A 20,158-nucleotide genomic window follows, 5' to 3' on the forward strand; every position below is an offset into this window, starting at 1 on the left:
AAAAATACCTTTAGTAATCACAACTAGTTTTGCCATCTGGCTTTAGTGAGTCACTGAAAAAATAAAATGCAAATTAACAGTTCCATAATTAATTTTGGTTTTTGCATTCTCTGAGTGCAATTTACTTTTATTATGCTCAGTGGCTCAAAACCCCACTATCCTGCCAAATTTGAGGGGTTTTTTATCCCAGCTATTATGTTTGATATTGAAGAACCAATTAGCTGCACAAACTGGTTTTATTGATATAAATGTGTGCGCCTGGGTGTCAGGGGGCGAATTGCTTAAATCTTAGTGTCCTTTCTGTGCTGTAGAAATGCAATGGTCTGGGCTTGAAATCTATTCAAACACATTCTGAAGGCACATGGTTGCAACACTGCCGCGCAAAACTACCATAAGTACTGTACTCCTGCCCACACTCACTGGCTGAGCAGCACCACTAGTCTCTCATAATTGTGCTGTGTGACTGATAACCAAGTGAGAGCAAATATTAGAGGAGAAAGCTTGTCTGCTCTGTCAGTAGCGTACTCCAGTACGCCAACAAACCAACAATGTCAGATGCTACTGCTGGTACTGAAGACAGAATGAAAATGTATATTTACTTCTCAGTGCCGTACCATACTATAGCACACCACACCAGCATTTTTCAAAGACTTTGCTTCACCATGTATGAAAGCACAGGCTCACACATCCAAACATATTCTGTTTTCATCTTGGTTACCATCCTTCATGTATCAAGGTATCTTAATACATGGAGCTTTCCAGGGTTGAAGTCAACCCGTCAGACAGTATGAATATCTTTGTACAGTCGCAGAGCAGTAGGGTCAGATTGCGACTTGGTGTAAATCACAGTATCTCAACTGATCTCTTCTTGGCATTTATCTCCTCAGGATTTTAGCCCTTTTCTTCTTAGCTGAGTAAACCTTTGCTGGTCCCAGTGGTCCTTGCTGCTGCTGCCATTTCATTTAATCCAGAACGCATTAATTTAGTAGGTTTTATAGCATTTTGTGGATAAACTGTACATTCACTCAGTTTTCTAAAGGATATTCTAAAATCATCAGGGCATTCATCCCAAGCATAATATGCCCTTTTCTGCCTGCCTAGGCACAGGAGTTCATCACAAATGGTAAGTAAATGAGAAGCTAAAACTGAAACTTGCTAACGACTTCAATATGGATATATGATCTCCTGAAAGTATGAATTACCAGATGTTAAAGAGTTCTGACAAGAAGAAAAAATCTGGAATAGTTAATAATAATGGGGAGATTAACACAATAAAAATGATAAAAATCCCTGTGTAATTTGTAAGGAGCAAATGTAGTGCCTGAAAAAGAAACAGAAAAAAAATCTTTAGGGCAGCCAGATAAGAATGATAAATAGAAATCTTCAAAAATTTTAACCACAAATGCTCAGAAAAAAACCCTGCAGCTCTCTGAATGTGGGTAATTCAACATTCATTTCAGAGAAACATTTTTAAATGCATACAAATTATTTTTTAAGGTAAAACTATATATTTTGGAAAACTGCAGTTTAATCTGCTATACAGCTGCATTTCATTGCACAGATCTTAAGAGGGATGCAAAGACCAAGTCAAAACTGAAATAGAGATGATGGTCTCAGTGCATTACCCAGTAATTGTGTGATGGTTCTGAAAGAAGCACAGAGCATTACTTGAGTAACTGATAAACTCAGCATGTTCAATGGAGCCCTGAGAAATAAAGAGACATATTACAGCTTTTCCAATGATATTGTTTTATTATTCTGTGCTCATCTTCTTCAGGTTAGTCTTGATTCCCGGGTGAGAGAAGTGATCAACAGAAACTTGTTGGATCCCAGCCCTCACATGTATGAAGATGCCCAGCTCCAGATATACACCTTGATGCACAGAGACTCTTTTCCAAGGTTTTTGAACTCTCAGATTTATAAGTCTCTTGTTGAAAGTATTACGGGCTCTACTTCTGAAACTTAGTTTTAATTTTCAAACAAAATAACTTGCCTTTTTTTTTGGTGGGTGGGATGGAAGAAAATTAGTTTAATAACATCTGGAGCTGGGTTCCTGGAGAACTACAGTTTAGCACTACTCAGGCTACTGTGAAGAAAAAAAATACATATTATGGTCTCTGTCTACATTTTTACCAAGGTCCTCCTTGCTTAAGATGGTGTGGGAGGGGATCAATGGATTTGCCAAAATACATTTGTTTCACACTCCTTTCACCCTACTGCAGTCAAGATTGCAATGATGTATTTGTAGTTTTATGAACAGTCTCCTTGTGTATCCTCACACTGCATGTGCAAGGTAAAACTGCTTCACTTACCACTTAGTTGTTGCAATATTTAATCCAATAACATAAATTATAGCTGTATTTAAAAACTTTTTTTTGTGCAATACAGTCCTATGGTACATAGAAACAATTACAGCAAACCAGAAAGAGGCTTGCATTTTTTAACATCACTAACTAAAAAGCCAATTTTTAAGGTGTAGCATTACTCTATATGCTCTACTGAGTACAATACACTGACTTTTTGAAGCCAATATTTCTGTACAGAGAAAAAGAGCTATTTATCACTGTTTATTTAAAATGAATCAAGCGGAGGATTCCTCTGGTTGTTCACTGCCAAAACTGTGGCATTTTCATTACAGAGTTTGCAATGTCAAAGAAAAAGAAAAATAAAAGGAGAAAAAAAAAGCACAAATCACTTAAAGGGATCCATTTCTGGGTGACACAATCTATGCGCTGATATTGTTTAATTGTTAAAAGAACAAAGATTTTCAATGTACATTTCAGATGTCAGATACTGTAATTGATTTATTAAAGACTGGCTATCCAGTTCTAACACTGTTGTATAATGTTATGTACTTCAGAAAAAAAAACAACAAGAAACAACACAAAAAGCTTGATAATTTAGTTTTTTGAATAAAGAAATTTAATAAAAGATTGCCTACATGTAGCATTTTAGAGCATTTTAGAACATTTTGATGAACTGCATCTGTTCTGTAAGATATTTTTTTTGAAAGCTAAATCTGGTAAAAAATGTTTTTAAATGAAGTAATGTTTTACGAGGTGGCAGGTTAAAGAAGACTTAGCTTCTAGCCTCATTGATTTTGAACAACTCCTTGAAAACAAGGGGTTTGGAGAGTAATATAAACCAAACTTCAAGGGCTTCTAAACCCACAGATCTTACCCAAGCAAAATGCCTAGAGAAACACAAGGGGTATCTTTCCTGGGTAAAGATTCCTGTACTGAGCCCTTATATCATAGCTAAGGCAGCACAGTACTCCCATCACCAGGCTGCCATGGTGTTTTTAATAGGTGTTTGCTTGGCCTTTTTATCAAAGAATGTCCAGTTTCAGGACACATTTTGATGTTTAAAGAGACAGTGACTTGGAACTTAAAAAAACCCATCTTCATACCTACCATACACAAGCAAAATGAGTGTTAGCATCCCTCATAAACTGCTAAAGATACACCAAGAAATTGCTCTGAAAACTTGTTAAATATATATATATATATATATATATATATATGTTTGTGTGTATATGTATATATATATATATTTAATACTGACAACCATACTAAGACTTAAGAGGCAAGGTTCTTCTCACTTATGTAGGACTAAACATGGCATGAGCCCATCGCTTTCGATTGGCCTGCAAGGTCTGGCAGTTGTGTCCTCGAGTGGAATCTGGCCTGAGCACAGTTGGCTCCAAGCCCTCAGTTACTCCCTGCAGGCAGCCTCTGGTGCCAGCTTTGGCGGGAGCTGCTGCTGCCGAGGCAGGTCTGCTGTGGCACCGTAACTGAGAGCATGCAGGTCTTAGTTTATCTTCTGGGGCTTATTTTTTTCCCTTTGTTTTACTACCTCTGATTTTCTTAATTTATTGAACATGCTTCAGATAGCAGGTTTGGGGAATTTTTTAGTCATTCTTTTTACTTGAAACCTGTGTGCTTTTTTTGGATATATATATGAACAATTTAACAAACTGTTTCTTAAACTGATTTGGTTTTGTAATTTATATAGAATTCAGGAGATGATTAAAAGGGCTATTCTCTATTCCCTATGCAAATATTTTAACTGTTGTAGTGTTTGACAAAATGAGATCTAAAACAAAAATCCGCAAAGTGGAAAAACAAATCTGTTTACAGTGGCATTGCTGACTATCCTACCATATTCAGCACTTTTAAATATTGTTATTTATGAAAATGTAGTTTAAAATGCAAGACAAAATATTTATAAATGTTTCTTTTAATAAATACCTGTTTTGTCTGAAAGTGCTACCGTGTTATGACAACTTTATTCATGTTGGTTAGCTACTTACCATTATGAATAAAATATTCAATTATTATACTGATAGAATACGAGCTATGATGTTTACAAATCCTGAGGGGGAAAAATTCAGTGAGAAAGGACTGCCTCCTTCTACTGTGAAATGCTGTTAGGAAAAAAATAAATTTTCTTGCTTTTCTCTTAATTGGAATTTAACTATGGTCCTATATATGTCTAGTATCATTTGACTAGTTATATTTACTTGGTACTAAACATATACAGCATCATATATGTATATATTTACATAGTGTAATTTCAAGTTGTTGGTGTTTGAGGCACAACACATTTAGTGCACACATCTAAGCAATGTGTAAGAGACAAAACTGCATGCATAAGTCTTGACAAATGTAGACTTGAATATTCTTAATGTTACTATTTGATGGTGACCTGCTAGTCATAAGCTATCTTTATAAGATATTTCATACAGGTAGAAATTCTTGTCAACACAGACAAGTCATCCTTTCAAGACAGGTTTAAAGCTAGATGTGCAGGCCCTAAAATATTACCTTGATTTCTAGCTTAAGGTTCCAAAATCTGTATTTGGAAACTGTGACATAATTTTGAAAAATATTACACCAATCTTCAGTGTAATACTGCAATGAAATCACGTTCAAAATTTATTGTCTAAAATCCTCTGTTGGGAAGGATTTAAAAAATTGAACATAGCATGTAAAGTTTCTTTCTTGGAGCAAATGCTCACATTAAAACATTTAATATACATTCCGTTTATCGGTTTGGATTTCCCAAATTTTTTTATGACAAAAATGGATGTGGTCCAAATGGACAATAAGTAACATGATCTCATTGCCTATCATACAGTTCTTTGAACACAAACTGTAAAAAAGTCAAGCTATTAAACTGATTTATTGTGCATGCAGTGTACAATACACTTTGAAAAACTGCCTAAATACACTTATTCTATAGCTTGGAATAAAATAAGTATGTATTTAACTTGTATTTCAGTTTTTCATGAGAATGTATACAGCAAGTGCACTACAGAAAGTGAGCTATGTTTTTTGTCACTTTTGCCTGGTGTTTTAAATTCCTGTCAAATAGAACGTAATGCCAAAGAGCCAAAAATAAGCAGAGTACTTCTGTACCCTCCTGTCCTTTACATTGAAAAGAAACTCAATCTATACTGTGTTACACATGTGTTCAACTTAGCTGTTTACAGCCAGATTTCACATAACCGAGCTTAAGGTAGTTTGGGATACCCAGAATGAAGCAAAACTCAGAGACAGTATCATGAACATTCAGATTAGCCTGAAGGCACATGTGGTGCGAAGGAGACTCAAGGTTTGATGGAGAAAAGACAGGTTGGTGACACAGGTGGCTGGGCTGCAGGTTAAACAGCTACGGCACGGTACTATGGGAACGTGGTCATAGCACCTCCAGGTCCACAACCAGTCCATAACTCGCTTGAGTACCTGTGGAGTCCACATAGTTCATTTGCAGGACAACAGAAAGTGGACACAAACCACACTTCAGCTAGCAATAGTTACTTTTTAAATTAAAAAAATGCTGAAGTGCTGCTAGGCTGTGGTCTAAAACAAGGAAATAAAGGAGACCTACAGTCTAGCTCCAACAGCCAGGGTTTAAGACGTCATCTCATGCTAAACTTGATTCCCTAGGCAGCAAACTCAATTACAAGGAGCCAATACCTAAAATCAGGTGGAGGTTTTTTTCAGTAAGAGCAGCTTGCTGGACTGACCATGCTGTGAGCATAGTTAGGAACCCACACCTTCCATATGCAGGAAGTGGTTGCAAAAGCCATTTAACAGAAGTATTCCACAACACCAATGCAAAAGCAATCAAAGCTGATACAAGAAAGTGTAACTTCAGCAACTCTCTACACCTCTACAAGGAGCAAAGTCTGTATTTCCACAATGTCTGATCCTACTCCTGGCACTGTTGACCCAGTCAACAGAGCCTGACCCCTTATGAGATCCAACAAAGCAAAAAAATAAGGTTGCACATAGGCAGATAGCTGCAATATCTCCTCCAAGTTGGTCTGAATCATGTGAAACTGCCAAGTTCCAAATAGGGTTTTCTCAGCCTATAATGCTGTTATTTCTTAAGAGACCCAAGAGTAGCACGGTAGCACATCCTGCGACAGGGACACAGCGACGCAAGTCCCATCCTGTTTACCAATATTCTGAGTACATTTGCAGTGACAAACCATCATCTCTCTTCAAACATGTCCTGAATACTTCTGCCAGCAGTACAAGTGATGTTGGTGGGATGAAAGAACAAAGCAAAATAGTGCCAAAATCAGTTGGACAAGGACTTGACAGAAACAGTGTCTTCACATTATTTTAACTTTATACCAAAAGCCTGATTTTGCCTCTTCCTTTATCCAAGAACTCACTCTATGGAAATCCACCCTTCTCATTTAAAACAGGGATATCATTAAGGTGATTCAAAGGCTGACCATCAGTCTTTGACTCAGATCACATTTTTTTTCTCAAAAGCTTTATCTTATTTACCCCTTACTCTAAGTTTCCTGAGTTTTCCATATGTCTCTTCACAAGCTGGGCTCACACAGATCTTAGACTCTCATTGATTGTTACAGAACATCAAAATATTTTGTCTGCAAAACCATAAATTGGGTAATTTTTCCTTTATGCTTCTGGAAGAAGACTTCAAGGCACTCAATGGACAGGCAGTAGTGGGTGCAAAGGAAGCTTTTGGTGGGTGAGATTTCAGAAGTGATAGCCTGGGGTTTTTAACAGTGTTTTAACAGTGAGTTTTTAACAACTCACACAGACTGTACATTCTCCACAAAGATCTTCCAGTGTGACTTTTACTTATAAATTATTGCTACACTGTATTTTGCCAATACACCTTATCCAAAGTTGCGCACTTGAAATCATAGGAAAACATTTTTATGTAACCATTCACTTTAATGTCTAATATTTTGAATAACAAATTCGCACACTGGCCTTTGGATTTCCATCATAGAACAAAAACTTCCATGTTTTCTTTTCTGACTACCAGAACTACTTAGATTTTTAAGAATTACTCTTGCTTTTGATAATATATTTGTGAAAATAACAATTTACTAATGTTTCATAAGGAAGTAACTGTTATTCCAACACTGTAATTTAGTTGTAAGATATGATAGCCTGGTTCTGGTAAGACATGAACAAGGACAGAAGGAAGGCAAGGACACAACTCTGACTCCTCCAATGATTGTAATACAAAATACTCCCTAATGAAATTTTATGGATAGTTGCACATTTCTATAATAAAATATAATCTTGAAACTGTTGTAAGTTTAGCCAAGAATCTCACTAATGTTGCTATCTAAAACAAGGTAATATGCACTTGGTCTGCATTTCAGGAGGGATTTGCCCAGATCATCCTACAACACACAGTTCCTAAATGGCTGCATCCTTACTGCTTTCCCACTTGAAACTTCCATGTAAAACACTGTGCTCAGATCTGTATTGTGTAAATGGGTTGTCTTTTAGTCTCACCGCTAATCTCTGATGTGAAGGCACTTTGAATTGCCCTTTTTGGTTCCTCTGACAATTCATTTCTTTTCCTCTAAATGCTTAATTTTTCACCTGCTTTCAGTACGGGGACATCCTTCCACAATTTTTGCACGGTCGTCCCCAGTGTACTTTAATTCTGAAGATTTCTTCTGGAGAGAGAAGGTCTGTGAGAGTAACCCAGATATCCAAAGACCCAGCTCACACTCCCCACCACCCTCACTCTTACCTATGCAAGACTTTAAACCACTCCAGTAAAAACCTCAGTACCCCCGAGGCTCTTGCTCAGAAGTCCGGCTTATAAGCTTGAGGTACGGAGGATTTGATGAGGTTTGAAGTTTTTTTGTTTTTTGGTTTTTTTTTTCCCTGATTCAGAATGACTAACACCCTCCTCCGGGGCCTGCAGAGGGCGCGCGGGGCGCCCGGCCGGGCCATGAGGGAGAGCCCCGCCCCGTCAGCGCTGGCCAATCAGAGCCCGCCCGCCCCACTGCGGGACACCGCGAGCCGAGGGAAGACGAACCACTTCGGCCATTTCCGCCACCGGAGACCCGATGACTTCCGACTGCGCCCAAAGCCAGTGCCGAGTCTCTTCGGCAACTTCCGGAAATCCGGAAGGGAGGCTGCCAAGCGCGTTCGGGCGTCTCCGGAACGGCAGTGACGCCCGAACGACAGGAGGGCGGCCGCGATCCGGCCCCAGCCAGACATGCGGCTGCTCTCGCGGGCTCTCCGCGCGGCGCAAGGCTACCGAGCCGCCGCGCTGCCCCCTCGGAGCCTCCGGGCGGCACCGGTGGGATGGCGGCTGCCGGCGCGGCGCGGACTGAGCGCACGGCCCGGCCTGGAGGAGCTGTTCGCCGCGCCCTCCCTCCGCCGCCTGCTGGAGGCGCGCGCGCGGGGCGAGGGCGGGGCGGCGCCGCAGCTGGCGGCGCGCGTGCGGCGGCTGCGCGACAAGGAACGGGAGCTGCGCGACACGCGCGAGCTGGCGCGAGGTGCGGGACGGGGCGCGCGGCGGGGCTTGTTCTGCGAGCGTGACGTCACCGGGGAGCGGCCCCGAGGGGGCGGGCAGAGGGCGGGGTTCGTTTGCATGCGCTGACGCCATTGGGCGAGTGGGCCTTGGGTGGGGCGGGAGGGCGGAGTCCGGCGCGTGGCGCGGCGCACCTGCTGGGAGGGATGGCGGGAGCGCGCGCGGGGGACGCTGTGTCCCCGAGCGGGGGGGGGGGCGGGGGCGGGCCGGTGACAACGCACGCGTCACCCCCGGGAGCCCGGGGCGCCCCCCGAGGGCCTTCCGCGGGCAAAGGAAACAGCCCGAGCAGAGGTAGTGAGTGCGAATGAGTGGGGGAAGTACTTCCGCCGGCGTGGGAAGTGCTGATGCTGGAAGCTATTTCATATAAAACAAAGATAACTAATCGGGGAGAGAAAACTTCTAAAGTTTTGGTGGAGTTTTTTTTTTTCTTTAATCCATCTTTCCCTTGCTGCCAAGACAGCCCAGTCCACCTGCCTGTCTCCGTTTTGGCAGTCATAGAAGTCAGCACCTGAATCTGCTGTCTCCACACCATGATTTGACTTTGTTGTGTGTCAGAAGCTGTGCACGTTTAGTTCTGCCAAATAATGGGCTGCTTTTTTTAACCGAGAATCAAACTTCTTTTTGATAGCAGTTAGAAAACTAAAATGTGGATATGGACTATTTTAGCACCAATAAACATTCGTTAGATGATTAAGTATTCCCTAGAACCAGTGAACTGTAGTATTCAGATTTTTGCATACAGTGATAGGAGCCTCAGTCCTTTTAACAAGGAGTGTCAATTTTGGAGCCACTGTGCTCTTTAATCCTTTATGTTCTTGCCACACTGAAATACAGAAAATAGTTCTTTAGAGCCACAGAATGGCTGGTGTGGGAAGGACCTTTGGACATCACCCAGTCCACCCTCCTGCTCAAGCAAGGTCACCCACAAGTTGCTCAGGATTTTGCCCAGTTAGGTTTTGAGTATTTCCAAGGATGGAAATTCACAACCAACCTGTGCTATTGTTTGACCACCGGCACAGTAATTGTTGTTTTTTATGGTTGGCTTGAATTTTAGTTTTGAATGTTTTAACAGAAATTCTTTTATTTCAGATTTTTCTCATGTCTTATATCTGCACAGGATCAGAAAACACTTAATATGTACTTAGAATCTCCTTTACAGAGCATATTAGTAATTTGATTTTCTAACAGATTTAGTGTTTTGGGGAGGGAGGGGTTGTGTGGTAATGTCGTTTTGGTTTGGGTTTGTTTTTTTTTTTTTTTTAGGTAAAGTAAGTTCTTCATGTGGTTATATTTTTAAAAGGTTTTCTTAGAATGGCACTGATATATGTCTGAGGATTAACCATACTCAAATATTTCAGATGATAATGAAGATTTCCGGAAGCTTGCAGAAACAGAAATTGCTTCCTGTGAAGAAGAGATAGCTGAACTGAAACAACAGGTTAGATCCCCTTATAAAGCCCCTGTTTCCTTGCCATTCTTAAATAACAATGCCAAATTGCCTTCTTGGGGGTGTTGGAACTAGGTGGTATTTAAGGCCCCTTCCAACCCAAACCATTCTAGGATTCTCATCAAGATGTATGTGATAAGTTCTTCTTCCTCCCCACTGTGCTAGTTATAGTCCCCAGACAGTGTCTGTTAGCTAAGGAAAATGAAAAAATCAGGTGCTATAAAAGACATCCTGTAAGCTAGTGCCTGTTTGTACCTGAAAATGTTTCAATCAAAGTATCTTTTTAAATAGGTGCTATAGTTTGTCTTCTCTGGATGTATCTTTATGGATGTTCAACCCTTTAGCCATTGGAAACGTTAAACTTACATAGTGTCACTCACTGGTTGGTTTGAAAAAAAGTAATACTATGTAACTATGTTAGGCTGCTACTTTATATAAATTTTACAGAGTATCTATGTTATTTAACAAAAAAAATCCTTAGGTAAACAGGCTGTTTCAATTTAACTGTAGAAGCTGCTATGGCTGTATTCTTTATTCCTCCAACAGCAATACAACAGTCACTTTATTAATATTTTTGTAAATATTTATGATGTTGCCAAAAGGTGTTCCTTGTCTGTGGAAAGAAACATTACCCAATGCTAGTAGAGGATGAGGATTTAAAAGCATTTACAAATCATCCAGAATTTTGATTCAGCATGCAAAATGTTGATCGTTTTTTGGTTTTGGTATATCTTTCTTTTTCAAATCAGACTCTTTTTAAAAAATAAATAAACAAATAATACGTTTGTGTTGTTGTTGAAGGACTGTGCTCCTGAACATCCTTCTTAGCTCTGCAGCTGAGACAGAATTAAAGGGGAGTTGGATTCAGTTGTGTTGCAAGAACAGGCATGTATCCTGTGGTTTATCCTCCCAGTGCTCCTGATGGATTAAAAACTTCTGTGAAGCTTTGTGGCTCTCAAGAGAGGCCTCTGTAGCTGGCTCCTGTGACCCTGAACAGACACAGGGAGCCTTCCTGCAATGCAGCATCACCCTTGCACACCTTTGCCTGGCTGATTCCTGTCCTCAGGGCAGGAGAACACAGCCTGGAACAGTTACAGGCGGGTCTGGCGTTTTACACTGACTCAGGTGTGGACAGCAGTGTCAGAGAGGAGTCTTAGCTGGGTGCTTTTGTATTCACAGATAGTGTTGCTTTTGATTCCTTCAGAAGAAACAGATGAGAGTGATCTTGTCATGGAAGTAACTGCTGGAGTTGGAGGGCAGGAAGCCATGCTGTTCACCTCGGAGATATTTGATATGTATCAACGATATGCTGCTTATAAAAAGTGGAAATTTGAAGTTTTAGAATACTTTCCCAGTGAACTAGGTCAGTAATGAAAAAACTGTAACTTCCTAATTCAAGTTGAAACACTCATTCATATGATATTTTAATTTCCAAAGTAAAGGAAACTAATTTGCACTATCTTAATTTTAGAAGTGGAATATTGTTTGAATGTCTGAGTACAGTTCTCTTCAGCTTCTGTATTTGGGCATGAAACTCCATTTCAGAAAAACTAGTAAAATACTAAAGTGCTACAAAGAAAATTTGTCTTTCAGTAATTTCATTTCTATATTTTAAAACTATTGAAAGACATGAGCTTGGCAGAAGGAAATTTAGAAAATTATACAGATATGTTGGTTTAGCTTTTTTTTAATAAAGACTTAGTAAACTTTATTTGGCTGAAGTATTCTACTTAGTTATCTAATGTTTTATTGTTTATAGATTAGGTTGGTGGACGATTGAAAAATCTGGGTTTTATTATGGATCTATTAGCATAGAGGAATCAGTTTTATTTTAAAAAATTCTTGAAGTTTAATTTAAAACATTTTAATTTTATTTGTAATAGTATCTCATCTATAATATGAGGGAATGAGATATTTGGATATAGTTCATCTGTAACATCTGTTAAAATCTTTATTAGAATTTGGTTTTCAAAAGTGTTATATTTGTAAACTGTTTTAATATGTTTCTTTAGAGTTCTTAGTAAGTATCTTATTTCAAGTTCATGAACATGAATGCAGGCTTCCTTCTAGAGTGGCTCACTCCCCTCTAGAGTGACTACTAATAATTCAAATAATATACTTAAAAAAAAAACTTATGACACTTGAATTCCTTATTTTCTATTATCTAGATTTGGTAATATTAATAAACTTCTTATATTGTTAAGAGCTCATGTGCCAAGTAAACTGTCTATACAGTTTACGTGGTGATAGGGATGAGAAGCTTCATATTAGAGTGCATCTTGTTGCTGAAGGAACAAAATCATGTTCATCCCCACTCATGACCAGGCAAACACTTTGCTAGGACCTGAACCAATTCAGCCATCAAAGCCAACAGAAATCTGGTTTGGTTTTTTTTTAAGTGAATGGAATAAACATTGTACACATTAGATGGATGTAAACAGAAAAGAGGAAGGGTCTGGGTCTTTTTTTTTCCACAAACTAGGGGGAGAGGAGAGTAGCCTTTCCATTGAGGCAAGACTTGGATTAGGTAAACCCCAGCAGTCTCACACACTTCACCTTCAGAGTACAGTTTCAATCAGCTTAAGCAAAGCCTGTCTCATCTTCCAGCCAGTTGTATGTTTCTTCTTTCTCAGCTGTAGCAGTGTTGAGGCCACTGTGCTAATTGGATCAGTCCACTGATTTGGCTGAAAATTCCCTGCTATGGAATAGTTGTAATTCAGATCTGACTCAGCTTACAGTCCTATGATTAGAAGAAAAAGGGAGTTGGGCTTGGCTACCCTTTTGGTGAAAGCTCAATCCTTGGACAAGGAGCCCACACCCTCAGAGATATTCTCATTAATGCCTTAAATGGGAAATGGAACTAATATGTGAACCTAGTATAAATCTATCCATATTTTCTCTTGTAAAGGGCTATTTTTGAAATAGTTATATGTTTATTTTAAAGTCTGTTTTGCTAAGGGTTTGTTTATGCACCTTAATTAACATTTAGGATGTAACTCTTGGGAAAAATAAAGGAAGTCCTAGCTTTTGTCAGCCTTTTGTTATTTTTTGATTTTGTTTGACCGCATATTATCAAAACAGATGCTGGAGAAAAATTGGGTGGTAGGCACAGTATACATTGCATGGCCAATGAAATGCATATTTGAACCCTCAGGTTCAAAGTGTCTGTGCTGTGCTGCATAAGAGTGGGGCTAAGGATGCTGATGACACTGGGCTGTTACATCCTACCCACATTCCATTTTTTATTGATCACAAGAGCAAAAGCGAGGTCCTGTGTTAAAATGTCAGTCTCCCTTATTTCAGAGAACTCCTGAATCTGAAATCTTAAGGTGAGCATGTGTGAACCAGGTGCATGTTAAATAAAGTTGCAATAAAATACAGGTTACAGTCCACTCTTAATGACTATTGACCTACCCCATGGGATGCCACTATGCAAAAATAATATGTTGAAGATTAAGCACAAACTCACGTGTCATTATTTATCCTCTGCTTCTCACCCTGTAGTGGCAGGCAGAGACACAGATGTGGGATTTTTCTGTGATCTAAGATGCCACATAAAAAATGAGCACAAACTCATACTTTGTTCTGAGTAGATCAGATATCAGGATAGATTGGGACAGGATAGTTTGTATGAAAGGGGCAAACACATAGTTATCAAGAGTTAACTTCATTAAACAAGCCTACAACTTTTCTGCCAACATAAAAAGTCTGTCAAAATTTCATTAGATTTCACTGCAATTCTTGATAAACCTGTGTTGGTAATAGTCAGTTTGAAGCAGTATGACCTACATACCTGTCATGTGAACCAGTTTCTTGGTCATCTTATTCTAAGCACTGTAGGTACACATGCCACTACAAATTTTTAAAGCAGAAGGATAAAAATGATGTGAAATTGAAAGCCAAACTGCCTCTTCCTATCTTTCACCAATGTGACTGTAAAACAATATATATTTTAATAAAGTTATGACTGAACAAACACATCCATGAAGGTGAACGAACTGGCCTGTGACTGGCAGGTGACTTTTTCCTGCTCCACAGGGTAATTTCAGATTCCATGTTGTCTTCATTTTACTTTTTTAAAAAGCTGTTGTCTTGTTCCTGTGGTTGAGCTCCTTAGTCTGACATATAGCTTAAACCAGTATTTCTGAGAAGTGTGTGCCTCTTCTTTTCCTCAGCTGTAGTTTCATATTGCAAGGCTTGAAGACCAATACTCTTTCAAGGCCACCTGTATCTTCTTCAGTTAGTCCCTTGACACACTACCCACTGTGCTGAGAATGGGATTTGGGAATTGTGTTGCATTGAAAACAAAAATGGGTGAAAACTTATGTTCATTTATAGTGTCATCACTTCTCTGGTCCTTCAGTTATACTGCACACCAGTGAACAAGGAAGATCAAGAATGTCATAAAGTAGTAGAGCAACAAACAGTCACAAAGTCGTGATTGCTATGGGCTTGACTTCCAAGTTCCAAGCTGTTCAATGCTTGTAAGGATGTTGCTGTCAAGGGTTTGCCTGGAGGTATTGGTAAGAGGTGCAAGAACCTATGTTCTGTTTGCTCCAGAAAAATTGATACAAGTGTATTTAAGATGCATAAAAAATGTATTTAAAAATAAATTGCACTCTACAAAAGACAAGTTGAAAGTCCATTTCTTTAGTAGTAGTGTGTGAGTAAATATGATGGGCTTTAAGGTTGTCCTTCCATTTTTGGCGTAATTTCGCCCAAGTGTTTAAATGGTAAAATCATCATTTTAAGAGACAAATGACAGAGGTGTGTAAATACACTGTTTGAAGTATAACAGCATAGTACCAGCCATTCTTAAAGGTTTCCAAGTGTTTTTCTTCTCTATTTAAGGTGGCCTAAGACATGCAGTAGCTAGTATTGCAGGTGTTGAGGCTTACAAATACATGAAGTTTGAAGGAGGAGTGCATCGTGTTCAGCGGGTACCAAAGACAGAAAAACAAGGACGCATTCACACCAGCACAATGACTGTTGCAATATTACCCCAACCCGCTGAGGTAATATTTATCTTTCAGTATAACAGAACTTACCAGGAGCAATGTTTGATACCAAGTGTTTTCTGCCTCTCTTGATATTCTCACATAATGACTTCTTTAATCTTAATTTTAAATTAGGTCATATTTGTTATTTTATTTTTATCACAGGGATGGAGTAGAGAATTTCTGTCTTTTCTCATAATCCTAATTTCAGTAAAGTCACTGAGAGTATATTTAACTATGACTTAAACATTCACTGTGATGTTCTTGCATGCTTTATGGAAAACTACATTTTCTGAAAAGTAACAAAAGACTGCATCATTTTACCAAGCTCATAGATTACTTCTTTTAGCACTTCCTCTTTCCCATTTTTGTAGTGTCCTCTCTTGCCCGTTCTAAAATGTATGATAATTCAATTTTGCTATATTTGCTTACTTAAAAGCTACGGGCTGAGCTTTGTTTTGATCTTAGTTTCATGTTGACGTAGCACATTGACAAAGATGTTACTCCTTCCTGAACTTCGTTGCAACTGTCTTGCTCCTTCCTCACAGAGACTATTGCTCCACTCCAAAGCCAAAAAACGGAATGTCTTCCATTTCATTTAAAAACCATCCAATCAAGCTCAAATGTTGGTTAACTCTGCTGGAAGAGAATGCAGAGCTCTCAGAAGAGAGGAAAATTAGTGCTAAGCAATGGTTAGGCATTAAGTTACTATTTGGCTCATTTCTGGGTCTCCATCATGATGCATTCCAGTCTGATTATCAAGATTTCTTAATATGTTTATAAGTGGATTTGAATTAGTACCTGTAAGCGTTCAGAAGTTTGATCTTGCATGAATGTGCCTTCTAAAATAAACTGACTGTGCATATTTGATATCTGTCTAGAAATAAACAACATAAAATACTTTTTTTCTCTTCTTCTGTCTCCCATAACAGATGAGGCTGCAAATTAGTCCAAAAGATCTACGGATAGAAACAAAGCGAGCTAGTGGAGCTGGAGGCCAGCATGTCAATACCACCGATAGTGCTGTGCGGATAGTTCATATTCCAACAGGTGCTACTTCATCCTTTCCTTAGTACAAGATTTACATTCCAAAACTGCTGCCACAATTTCTTCTGAAACAATGGTTTTATTTTCAAACCTGGGCAACAGTACAGCAGAGGATTAATGTAGTTTTCATGTCTAGTCATACTAGTCTAAACGCATCATCTTGTGCCCACTCCAGTTTTTAGCAGTGAAGACTACTGTCTTCATTAGGTAATCTATTATTTTGCTATTAAACATGACACTCTAAAAGGACTCAGATCAGTTTCTATCAAAAAAATATATTTAAGCTTTCAGATATTGAAAATTACACTGAAAAATGGAATAGGTTGAAATCTAATGATCTGAATTTTCTTGACTAATCTCCAAAAGAGAGATCGTGCTATTTTCATATTAAAACATTACTTTTAATTGCAGAATCTACTCAGAATGCCAGCTCCCATTTGTCTGCTGGCTCCCTTCCCGTAGATGACATACATAATTAAGAGGCCCATCCCTCTGGCTCAGGTTAGGAAACATAGCAGGGATAAGATACACCCTCAAACACTATCTGATTTTAGCTGTATGGGGGCTTTTTATTGCCATTCCTAAGCCTTTTACTTCCCTTTGAGCAATTCACAACAGCCTTCTTTACTTTCATTGCATTTTAACTTTTCCTCTTCTCTACCACAAACATTTGTCAGGCTTTACATGGTTTCAGAGTAATCCCAAGCCCTCTATCTTCATGTATCCAGGTTTTTGCCACCCATTTCTTTGTATGTGATTAAAATATCAATCCATTCTGCACTTACTGCATCACTCTAGTAAAGCAGAAGGCAAGCAGTGGAGAGGTTAAAATTCTATTCACTATATGGTGACAAAAAGATTCCCCAGATAAAAATGTTTTGCATTGCCTGTATGTTTGGATAAAAACGCAGCAAACTAAAACCAGCAATTGATCTTAGTTTTTGCTGATGGTAGTTATTAGGGTGTGTTATAGAAACCTTAAAGTGTATTGCAAATTTTTTGCACTAATGCACAGTTAACGGGGGAGTGCATACCTCACATTAGCTCCTGACTTTTTCCTCTTCCACCTTTCCCTTTTTCATTTCTCTGATCTCTCTTCCCTTAAAATTGTCCTCTTGTTTCTTCTATTTCTCTCATCCTAAATCTTTTTATAAACCTTCACCATGATCCAAAATGTTGTTTATAAATAAGTCTTTCAGAAAATAATACTATGTAATGTTATAAAATCATCCTCTAATATTACCAGAGCAACTTAATAAGTCCAAGTAACAACTTAGCTCGTACTGTATTTCTTCTTCCTGCTTCTTTTTTTGGCTTTTCATTTCTTACCTTTAATTGTGTGTTTTGGGATGAGAAAGCACACCCTTGTATTTTTTTAAATCAAATAGTGCCCACTTTTTCATATTCTGATCATATGCTAAGCACTCACTATCTTATGGATTTTACTGTTCCTTAAATCCTACATTTCCTGGAACTGTGGCCAAAATTTACAAGTAATGAAGGTGTCTTTTATAAGTCAGATCACATCACGTATCTTTTATTTCATTATCCATTTGTTGTTCAGGTGAAATAAATTTCCACTGAATTAAATTTGTCTTATGGCTTAAAGCACCTGTACAACTCAGCCTACATGTCTCTCCCAAAATGTATCATTACTCATTAATAAACCTGGACTTCTACATTCCCAGTCCAAATATAACAGCCAAATATAACATATAAAAAATCTTCCAGAAATTGCAGAGCTCTTTTCGTATGTGTTAATCTTAAATGCTAAATGTCACGATATTTTTGACAGGGATTGTGGCTGAATGTCAGCAAGAAAGATCCCAAATTAGAAACAAAGAGAAGGCTATGCAAATGCTATGTGCTAAACTATACAACGCCAAACTAGAAGAAGAAACCAAAAAGAGAAACTATGCTCGAAAGATTCAAGTAAGTTTCATTTAGTTGTGATCTAATTCTGTACAAGCATATGTCTTTAGGGTAACACCTTTTTTGAACAGCAAGTAGTAAATGGAAATACAGAGCAGCAGAAGCCCAGGAAGGATTTAAATGAGGCAAAAAAGGTCAAAGAATCACAGAATGGTTTGGATTGGCAGGGACCTTAAAAACAATCTAGCTCCAACCCTCCTACCATGGGAAGGGATGCCTTCTACTAGGTCACTCTGGAGAACAAAATTGTGGAATCCCCAAGCTGTCTGAACAACAGCATTGCATTTTACTGCAGTAGTAAGGGCTATATATTAGCCATACTTAAAATTTCAGAAGTAGGTAAATTCTAGAGATCCAGTGAAACAAACTGGATTGCAGCATGAAGAACCAGAATAGTATTAGAAAAAGATGCAGTAAGATTGTTCTTTTACATGTTTGAGAACAATTACGGCCGCTGTAGAAGTGATCTGAGTACTATGTAGCTAACGAATTTTGTATAGTCATGTGAGGAAGAGAAGGCTTTTGCTTTATATGCCTAATCACTATTTCACCATTTTTTAGGATGATGGTAAACTGATTCTTCTTGTTCAACAGATTGGGACTAAAGGAAGATCAGAGAAGATCAGAACATACAACTTTCCACAGGACCGGATTACAGACCACAGAATAAGCAGATCAGTGCATCATGTTGAGTCTTTCATGCTAGGGGAAGAAATGCTAGATGAAATGATACAAACTCTGAGAGAATATGCTGATTATGAATCTCTAATGGAAATTATTTCAGAAAATGAAAAAAATAATTCATCCTGAACATGGTTCTTTCTCAGGCCATTACAACATATGTAGACCTTGGTCTGCAAAGAAGCTTCTCAGAGCACCACCTAGAAAATGGAACTTGTTTTCAGATCATGAATAACATCACAACTTGTTTCCTCATGAATATTAAACAGTTTTCTTACTTGCTAAGTAAAAGACTTTATTATCTTCACATGAGACATTATTGCTGCAGTCATCCTTTTGAAAAGTTTATTTGACTGTACCTGAAGTAACAGCAGTTTTTAACTTCTACTGAGGAGTGATTCACCACTCTCAAAAGGTATGCATGCATTAAAAAAGGAGTTATTTCTAGTTCCCATTTTCATTTAAACTATGGCTTAACCATCAACCAACACTGTGAAAGAGCTTACTTGTGAGAACAAAAAAAATCTTATTTTGTTTGAGTGATTGGAAAAAAGTGATAAATAAATGATCCCACTCTATCTATCCACATATTTATTAATCGTTTACGTGTGTCATGGGAAAGGGAATCAAAGTGTATCTCCGTCATGTGTTCAAGGCCTTCTGGCCCTTATTTATAAATACAAAACAAGTTTAGGAATATTCCTTGTCCGAGGAAAAAAAGCCATGGAAGCCAAGTGATGCATCATATGAATTGGTTTTGGAACAAATGTTTCTGTTCTTGAGTCAAAAATAAAAGTAATTGTTACAATATTGTTTGTCTGATATTTTAGTATCCAGTTGACTTCAGTTCAGAGTCTCCTTTATGGTTTTAAGGGAATGTTCAAGCTATTGATTTTTCTAAAAGTTATGTGCTATGATTGGCACTTACTGGTTCTATCTGTTTATTTAACAGCATTTCACAACATTTGATACATTTGATTTGATTATCATTTTTTTTTCTAGTAAACACTGCATGGTAACTATGATTAAGTTCCAAGTCTTTTAATTTAAGACACATTCATTAACTTCAGATGAAGAAATGTCTGTGTGCATAAGACGAGGCATACATATTTCCTTTTGATAAGCATGAGTCCTAGGTGTATATTTATTACCAGTTTTATAACTCCAAACTGGCACATACAAAAAGTAAAAAGAAACATTGACTCAGTTTTTGTGTAAA

At 38.3% G+C, this 20,158-nt stretch overlaps 2 protein-coding genes across 6 annotated transcripts in view; both read left to right on the forward strand.

Annotated features, from left to right (window-relative positions):
• Positions 1-4,345, forward strand: part of RGS17 (regulator of G protein signaling 17) — a 70,107-nt gene extending 65,762 nt beyond the window's left edge. For all 4 annotated transcript variants that reach the window (XM_030944603.1, XM_030944607.1, XM_030944605.1 and 1 more), the window contains exon 5: positions 1,778-4,345. In XM_030944603.1, coding sequence (XP_030800463.1) covers positions 1,778-1,966 — 189 coding nt within the window. In that variant the 3' untranslated portion in view covers positions 1,967-4,345. The remainder of the gene's footprint in view (positions 1-1,777) is intronic.
• A 4,061-nt stretch (positions 4,346-8,406) lies between these two features.
• MTRF1L (mitochondrial translational release factor 1 like) lies at positions 8,407-19,230 on the forward strand. 2 transcript variants are annotated; one of them, XM_030944601.1, is made up of 7 exons: positions 8,407-8,800; positions 10,194-10,273; positions 11,462-11,645; positions 15,134-15,297; positions 16,212-16,329; positions 18,122-18,258; positions 18,853-19,230. In XM_030944601.1, the coding sequence occupies exons 1-7, from the start codon at positions 8,518-8,520 to the stop codon at positions 19,066-19,068; spliced, it is 1,182 nt and encodes a 393-aa protein (XP_030800461.1). In that variant the 5' UTR covers positions 8,407-8,517; the 3' UTR covers positions 19,069-19,230. The 2 variants fall into 2 exon arrangements, with proteins under 2 accessions (XP_030800461.1, XP_030800462.1); XM_030944602.1 differs by lacking the exon at positions 8,407-8,800 and adding an exon at positions 9,046-9,126.
• The last annotated feature ends 928 nt before the right edge of the window (positions 19,231-20,158 follow it).

The sequence above is a fragment of the Camarhynchus parvulus genome, chromosome 3 (assembly GCF_901933205.1).
Source record: "Camarhynchus parvulus chromosome 3, STF_HiC, whole genome shotgun sequence".
In the NCBI taxonomy this organism is placed as follows: domain Eukaryota; kingdom Metazoa; phylum Chordata; class Aves; order Passeriformes; family Thraupidae; genus Camarhynchus; species Camarhynchus parvulus.

Bases quoted from the DNA above. Each gene is read 5' to 3' on its own strand.
- MTRF1L (XM_030944601.1), top strand. From the start codon at position 8,518: ATGCGGCTGCTCTCGCGGGCTCTCCGCGCGGCGCAAGGCTACCGAGCC. The intron at 8,801-10,193 runs GTGCGGGACGGG...CAAATATTTCAG, and splicing joins CACGCGCGAGCTGGCGCGAG to ATGATAATGAAGATTTCCGG. The intron at 18,259-18,852 runs GTAAGTTTCATT...CTTGTTCAACAG, and splicing joins ACTATGCTCGAAAGATTCAA to ATTGGGACTAAAGGAAGATC.